The 7,941-nt window shown below is 37.1% G+C and overlaps 1 protein-coding gene and 1 long non-coding RNA gene across 3 annotated transcripts; one reads left to right on the forward strand and one right to left on the reverse strand.

Annotated features, from left to right (window-relative positions):
* The first annotated feature begins 3,390 nt into the window (after nt 1–3,390).
* Nucleotides 3,391–4,236, forward strand: LOC141817231 (heavy metal-associated isoprenylated plant protein 23-like). The gene is made up of 2 exons (XM_074704905.1): nt 3,391–3,685; nt 3,786–4,236. Exons 1-2 carry the CDS (start codon nt 3,535–3,537, stop codon nt 4,079–4,081), a joined length of 447 nt encoding a protein of 148 aa, XP_074561006.1. The 5' UTR covers nt 3,391–3,534; the 3' UTR covers nt 4,082–4,236.
* Nucleotides 4,237–4,626: 390 nt separating this feature from the next.
* LOC141817232 (uncharacterized) lies at nt 4,627–7,495 on the reverse strand. 2 transcript variants are annotated; one of them, XR_012600802.1, is made up of 4 exons: nt 7,259–7,495; nt 7,016–7,127; nt 6,221–6,328; nt 4,627–4,876 (listed from the first exon to the last, which is right to left on the reverse strand). It is a non-coding gene; the product is annotated as an uncharacterized LOC141817232 (long non-coding RNA). The 2 variants fall into 2 exon arrangements; XR_012600801.1 differs by lacking the exons at nt 4,627–4,876; nt 6,221–6,328 and adding an exon at nt 6,461–6,897.
* Nucleotides 7,496–7,941: the final 446 nt, after the last annotated feature.

Consider the following 7,941-nt stretch of genomic DNA (forward strand, 5'->3'; position numbering starts at 1 on the left):
CTCTTTTGGCTCACTCTAATATGCCTCTGAAATTTTGGCCCTATGCATTTTCTACAGCCATATTTCTTATTAATCGGCTGCCTACAAAAATCTTACAATTCAAGTCTCCCTATAGTATTCTTTATGATAGAGCGCCAGATTATACCTTTTTTCGAGCTTTTGGTTGTGCTTGTTTTCCCTTTTTACGTCCCTTCAATTCTAATAAACTAGAATTTCGGTCACGTCAATGTGTGTTTTTTGGTTACAGCTCTAAACATAAAGGATATCTTTGTTTTGATCCTTCTAATTCCAAACTGTATATATCTCGTCATGTCATTTTTAATGAGGCATTTTTCCCTTTTAGTTCCCTATCATCCACTTCTTCTGTTAATCCTTCAGGTTCTTCACAAATCATTACAACTCTTCCTACCTTTAATTCTTTTCAACCATCTGTATCTCTATCACCACCCTCTAATGCTTCACTACTTCCTACAACATCATCTACACAGTCTTCTTCTAGTCCTCCAACCCCACCACCACCGCCACCTTCTAATGCTTCACCATTTCTTGCCACATCTTCTCCCCAGTCGTCTTCTCATCCCCAGTCGTCTTCTCATCCCTCCAACCCTTTGGACATTGACTTACCACCTGTTGATACAAATGTCACAGCACCAACTACAAATGCTCATCACATGGTAACTCGGAGCAAGTCTGGCATATTTAAACCACGTGTTTTGCTGACTGTTCTTTCTGGTCATCAATCTGAACCAACTACATATAAGCAGGCTGCTAGTGTTCCTGCATGGCAACAAGCCATGCTCACTGAGTTTAACGCGTTGATGCTTCAAAAGACATGGTCTCTTGTTCCAAGATCAGATAATATGAAAGTTATTGGTTGTAAATGGGTTTGCATCTCAGTCAAACAAAATATATTATTGATCTTTTGAAGAAAACTGGAATGTTTGACTCTAAACCATCTGATACTCCTATGTCTTCAACTGCTTCCTTGTCTCTATATGATGGTGCTCCATTAGAAGATGGCTCCGACTATCGCAGCGTTGTTGGTGCTCTTCAGTATTGCACAATGACACGTCCTGATCTATCGTTTGCTGTAAATAAAGTATGTCAGTTCATGCACTCACCTACTATCTCTCATTGGCAAGCTGTTAAGCGGATCTTGAGGTATTTGCGTGGAACCTTGTACCATGGTTTATCTATATCCCAAATTTCCTCTCCATCTTTGGTGTGTTATACTGATGCTGATTGGGCTTCTTGTCCGGATGATCGTCGTAGTACAAGTGGCTATTGCATATTTTTTGGAGGTAATCTTGTTTCATGGGCTTCTTCGAAGCAAAAGGTTGTGTCGCGATCTAGTACTGAATCCGAATATCGTGCTGTTGCTAATGGAGCTGCTGAAATTGCTTGGTTGGAATCTTTACTTCGAGAGCTTCTTATTCGTTTGGATTCTATACCGTGCATTCTTTGTGACAATATGAGCACTATCTCCCTCTCTGCAAATCCGATCTTGCATACCAGAACCAAGCACGTTGAAATTGATTATCATTTTGTTAGGGAACGTGTTGCCGCTCAAACTCTACTTGTTCAGTACACTCGCTCATCTGATCAGCTTGCGGATACGTTGACCAAAAGTCTACCAACATTCAGATTTCTATCTTTACGTTCCAAACTTAATGTTCTTCATAGACCCTTAAGTTTGAGGGGGGATGATAGAGTTTATGCAGATAAAGTTTAGAATAAGATAAAGCTTAGAATAAGATAAAGTTTAGAATAAGTATTAGTTTTATTCTATTGTTTTATCCACTCGCCACGTGTATACCTGTGGTGTATATATATAAGTTGAGAGATGTACACCGATGGATATCAATCAATAACAATTGTGATTCTTTACTCTACCACCTCTTATTCTTTGCCTCTCTTCTTCTTCGTACCTCTTACAAAGAGTCCATCAGAAACCTTTTAGAAGTCGACATCACCAAATGGACTTTCCGCCGCTCTTTCAACATTTCTGGTCCTAGCCCACACCTCCTCGGGCACTTCTTGCCCAAGCAAGTAAAGAGGTCTACCAAAGAAAAGGGAGCCAAGTGGTCCTAGGTCATCTTCCCCCAATCATGATTATTATTGAAAGTAAATGACAATAATATTTGGTAGAAATTGTCAAACTTTTTTGAGAAGGGGTTTCATAGCGGACGATGGAAGAAGCCATATTTTTTTGATAAGGGTTCCATACAAAACTACACTGAATGATGGTTTCAGGGCACTGATTAAGTAGCTAGGGGGGTACTAGACAATCAATGTAGATGAAAGGGTAGCTAATAAGCACATGAGCACCTCTTAAAATTCTCTGTTAGCCGACAAATTTGCCATTTCCCCTTTAAAAAACTAAATTGAGTATTGAATTTATTTCAATTTCCTATGGAAGAGAACATGGCCAGGAGGGATTCATCACAGTAATGGTCGAGCTACGAATCCAGTACCCCTCAATGATTGGATTTAAATAGAAATTGTATCCATGTTTGGTATCCTGCCTCATTTTTATGGGCCTTTGTGCCCTTTGTCTTCCATCAATTCCATCTTTTTTAAAACATTTCATCTCATTATTAACAGAAGATTAACGAAAGTGAATCATCGCATGGATGGCAACACGAAGACAGCTTGCATTGCTTTTCTGTACGTCGTTGTTTTTTTTATAGTTTTTCTGATGAGAGTTCCGGCACACTCTTTGAGAAGTCAAGATAAAAGAGTTCATAGCATACACTCTAACTCTTTCATGGTGTAACAACAGGGCAATGCCACCTCCATTAGAATTTCACAACCTAATACACTAATCACTGATCAGCAACTCGATGACAAAACCCTTTCAACTAATCTTCGGGAGCTGTCATCTCTCCTCCTCCGCTAGCGAATCAGCATTTTGGCCCCTAGCAATGCGTTTTAGCTCGGCAGCAGCTGTTGGATGAACACTTGGTCCTTTGCATGGACCACGCCATCATATTTAATCAATCATAGAAAAAAATAATCAACTGTCATTAGGATCGACCTCGATCGATCCTTGTTTTACTCTCTCACTTAAAGAATGCCATTCGACCCCTCCCTAGTTTGCAGAATTTCACAAGGTCCCTTTCCTGTTCAACATTCCAAAATTTTTAGATTTCCAAGTCACACGGTTTGCTTGCAGCTCAAGGACTGTCTGTCTTCCCCACTCTCACACACAAAGTCCCTTTTATAAATTGCAAGTACGCTGTCTTTGTTGCCTTTTTGGATTCTCCCCTACTTTAATTTTTTTTTTCAATCGTTGAGTTTTTTTTATTTATTTACTTTCCAGTCCCTTCCTTTACGAGCCGTATTTAAGGACCAGAGCTGAAGCAAAGTTGTAGCAAAGCAAGCTCAGAGTGAGGAAAAGTATCCCTAAAAGTTTCTTTTCTCCTCCAAGCAAGGCCATCGTCGCGATCTCTCCTACAAATATTAGGCTTCCTCTTCCTTCGTTCCACGACCAGATCAGTCTTCGATCTACTCGAAGGATATAATTAGCTGAACATGGGAGGCACACTCGAGTACTTCTCCAGCTTGCTGACCGCTGGCCACAGGCACAGGAAGAGGAAGCAGTTCCAAACTGTGGAGCTCAAGGTCAGGATGGACTGCGACGGCTGTGAGCTCAAAGTCAAAAATGCTCTCTTAAGCATGAGAGGTCCATCCATGCATAACTCTTATGTCTCTTGATCGTTCATAATTAATATTTTGTCAAACCCATAATCCTAATTCTCACCCAACAGTTGGTTTCCCGACAGGAGTGCAGTCCGTGGAGATCAACAGGAAGTATTACAAGGTGACAGTGACGGGGTATGTGGAGCCAAACAAGGTGCTCAAGAGGGTTCAAGCCACAGGGAAGAAGGCAGAGATATGGCCTTATGTGCCCTACAACTTGGTGGCGCAGCCTTACGCTGCACAAACCTACGACAAGAAGGCACCACCAGGCTATGTCAGGAACGTGGAGTTCCTCGCATCTTCCAACCAAGTCAGGGCGGAAGACCAGTTCGCAAATCTGTTCAGCGATGACAACCCGAATGCCTGCTCCGTCATGTAAAAGTAAAACATTTTGCTGGATGTTTCTGAACTTTCTCATGCAATATAATATGAATATTAGATAGTTAAAATGTTGTTTTAGGGGTTCTGAAAAGTTGGATGGATGGGACATCCTTTTCTTTTTCACAATGATTTATATATAATTAACCTGATATTTATGCAGCGACAGTAACCAAGAACCATAATGCATGACTAAATGATGGAGGGAGGTATCCTCCACCACCATTTTGATTCAAGTTGTCTTAATTAACATTGGAGAATTCTCTGAAAGAGACCAAAAGGTATCCACAGAACATAAATGGATGAATACATACAATTACAGCATGCACAACATCCCTGCCTATATTTCTTCTGAGAGGAGCTTGTACTGATGGCATGACTTCTATACGCAATGTGAATTGTGTTGTGCATGCAACTTGACAAAAGGCATGACCAAAATTTGTGCCTGATGCCTCCTACTGATGGTGCTCATAATTACCAAAGAACCTTTTACAAAATAAAATTTAAAAAACACACAAAAAAAAGAAAAATGAAGTTTTACACCATTCATCTCTAATATATATATTTTAAAAAAAAATACATAAAGATTTAAAATAAGTAGTTTACTATTCAACCAATGAAATGATTACTGGTACCCCAATGATATCATAACATCACATGGTTTTCAAAAGCTGCTTGAATTGCTTGTCCTAGGTGTAGCCTCCTGTAAACAAGTCAACTAGCTGGGCTTTTCAAGTACAGTTGGACAACAAAGATAAAGGTGGCTACAGCTTCAAATAGTTTGGGCTTTGCATTCCTGCATGTAAATCTTCTGATCTTAATACATTACATAAATAAATACTTACAGTAAACAAGAAAGTAATTAAGCTGGCCAATGCATATATTGTTCCTTTGAATCAAGTGCCCAAGGAATAATTAAACCTACGAAATGTGAGTGTGAATGGTTGTTGCTCACTCCTAAAAACTATAAAATGCAAAAGATATTAGTTTCTATATGATTTTAAAATTTGATAATAAGTTTAAGTTTGATGGTTTGGACTAGTGAATAGTCTTGGATTTGCATTTGCAATTCTAATTGAAGACATGCATGTTGTATTATAGTTTTAGTTTTGGGTAGTTTATTTTATATAAAAATTCAAATTAATTATTTGTTTAGTTCACTTGAGACTTATGAAATTAATTTTAAATTATGATTCATAATAGTCACTGTTGTAATAATTATGATTCATAATTATTACAATGTAAATGTTTCAATTATGGTCAATATTAATAATATTTTATTATAGTAGATATGAACTGTAACTACTATAATATAAATATTTCATTTTTGATTAATACCGCACGATTAGTATTATATTATAACAATAATGAATAATAACTGCTACAATATATATAGATAATTCATTTCAATATTAATATTACGTTATGACAATTACAATTTATAACTGCTATAATTTATAGTAATTATAGAATCATATCTGACTATAATTAATTTTAAATTATTATTATTTTTATATTATAGTAATTATGGCTCGTAACTACTACAAAAATAAAGATATTTTTGAGAACAAAAATGAAGTGAGGTAGGATGAGATGCTATTTTGATGATAAATAAAAAAGGGCCATTCTAATTAAAAGGAACACCCTTTTAATTTTTATCTAATAAAATAATAAAATGACCTGATAAAAAAAAGGTTGAAAATATTCATTGAGAGGAACCACATTCCTCAGCTCGATCCTTTTTCAACCTTCAATTAAATTAGCACATCTCTCCTACAATTTCTCCTATATATATCCTCCCATCCTCTCAGCTCATTAATCACGTCCATATAATCCTCCTATATACCATAACTTTTGTGCCTAGGTTGATCAATATATTGGGATGGGCTAAAATATTGACTTCTGACAATTTTTTACATCTTCACACACTTCAAGCAAACCCTATAATTAACACTTGATCTAGCAACCAATTTAAACATTCATGCATAACAAAGTGAGAATAAACATGCTAAACCACTTAGCCAAAAAAAGTACCCTAAATGACTAAGAGAATGATGTCTTATCATCCGACTGAACATAACCATTACCAAATGCAATTTTCACTATCATAAATCTAACAATAGGAAATAAAAGTTCATACACTGTTCAACAAAACTATCAAGAACTTGAATGACTTTCATCAGTTCAAAACATTGTCAACTTCATCCTCGTCATGTTTGAGCCTTTTGCGGCCTCGTGCTTCCTCCCACTCGTAGACCCAGAGTAAACAACATGACCACAACTAGGGGATCAGTCTAACTCAAGAATGCTTTCAAATAATATAAGTAAGAATAGCATTTCAAAAACTAATAAGTAATTAAGCAACAACAAGCAATTGAGAGGTATAAAATAAGTATGCCATGCAAAAATAAAACCAATGAGTGGCAAGCTTAATTAGAAGTAACCTGGCTAAATACCATGATCATATCACATGGACAATTCAATAATTAAGAAAATCACTATCGGGCAGTGATAAAGCAAAAATAATAACAACAGTAATAAGAATTGAGTCAAATGCCTCAGTTCATGCATGCTAAGCCAATGTCGAAATGTAATAATAAAGCTGATGCTAAAATGATATGAGCACAACACCATTTATGAATTTAGGTCGACAACATGAATGAAATTAGGCTGACGCATTCATGTCTGTGGGCCAACAGCCATGATTCACATTTAGGCCAACGCCATCAAGTTCATGCATTAAGACACAAATGCATATGTAGCCACATTGCTATAACTTGAGTTTTTGGGCCATCTTTAATTCGTCCTAACTGTCTCCTGCAACGATGAACCCTACAAGTTATTCCTCTCCAATTTAATACAGCAATATCATCAATTACATTAATGACCATTAAAATCTTATCAACAGCCCTCTAAGGAGAGAGAAAATACTCACCATAAACCCCATAAGGCTGAAACTAGCATCCACCGCAACGATGAATCCATAACAACACAAGATTGGTCCTTTCCATCGAGAATAAGAGGTTTTCTTCCTCTCTTAGGTATTTCTACAAACACACAAAAGGCAATTTGGGTCCCCAACACCACAATGGGCAATTCTCACCATTGGAATTCCACGAATTGATTCTTTGGTCCAAATAAACCGTAACAACTTAAAGGAGTAAGCATAGAGGCTTACCCATCCGAGCGTCAAACCTTTGTTCTTCCCTTCATAACCGTTGACCACCATGGAAGAAGAAGGAGAAGAGGAAGAGTAAAGAGGCGCCACCAGCAGCTTTAGATACTCTTCCATCCTCTTGATATCTCCATCCAACAAGGAGAAGGACTAGGGGGAAGAGGGGAGGGAGAGAGAGGACTCGACAAGGGAAGAGGGAGAGGATCGATCCCTCAGCCTTGCACACCGCGTCTTCTCAAAATTTATTATTTGATTTTTAATTAGAGAAAAATATGGACTATAAAAGTAGTGAAGAATATTTATTATTCAATCTCTAAATTTACAATAAAAATTTATTATATTCATTTCTATTTATTAAATTTGTACATCCAACACAACCTTATTTTTTTATTGAACCTATACGCTCATGTACAATATTTATATCAAATCAGAATAATATTTACCACCAACCTCATAATCTAAATATTTATATAAAATATTCATAATTTTGTTAAACATTCTAATGATTTATAACAAAATCTCAATCTCATCACATATTATGCATATTCTAAAATTGTTAATAGAAATTTTTTATCTCCTTATCAATATGCCTCCATGTATGCAGGGGCGGAGCTAAGGGGGGGCGCCTAGGGGCGATCGCCCCCCCTCCCCCTGACTTTGAAAAAATGCACACTCGAGAGAGCTGG

The sequence above is a fragment of the Curcuma longa genome, unplaced genomic scaffold, assembly GCF_044706935.1.
Source record: "Curcuma longa cultivar G26 ecotype Majalengka, Jawa Barat unplaced genomic scaffold, ITB_CL_G26_1.1 contig_19749, whole genome shotgun sequence".
In the NCBI taxonomy this organism is placed as follows: domain Eukaryota; kingdom Viridiplantae; phylum Streptophyta; class Magnoliopsida; order Zingiberales; family Zingiberaceae; genus Curcuma; species Curcuma longa.

Excerpts from the sequence above, each read along its gene's own strand:
- LOC141817231 (XM_074704905.1), top strand. The coding sequence starts at position 3,535 with ATGGGAGGCACACTCGAGTACTTCTCCAGCTTGCTGACCGCTGGCCAC. Across the intron at positions 3,686-3,785 it reads TGCTCTCTTAAGCATGAGAG|GAGTGCAGTCCGTGGAGATC; the intron begins GTCCATCCATGC and ends GTTTCCCGACAG.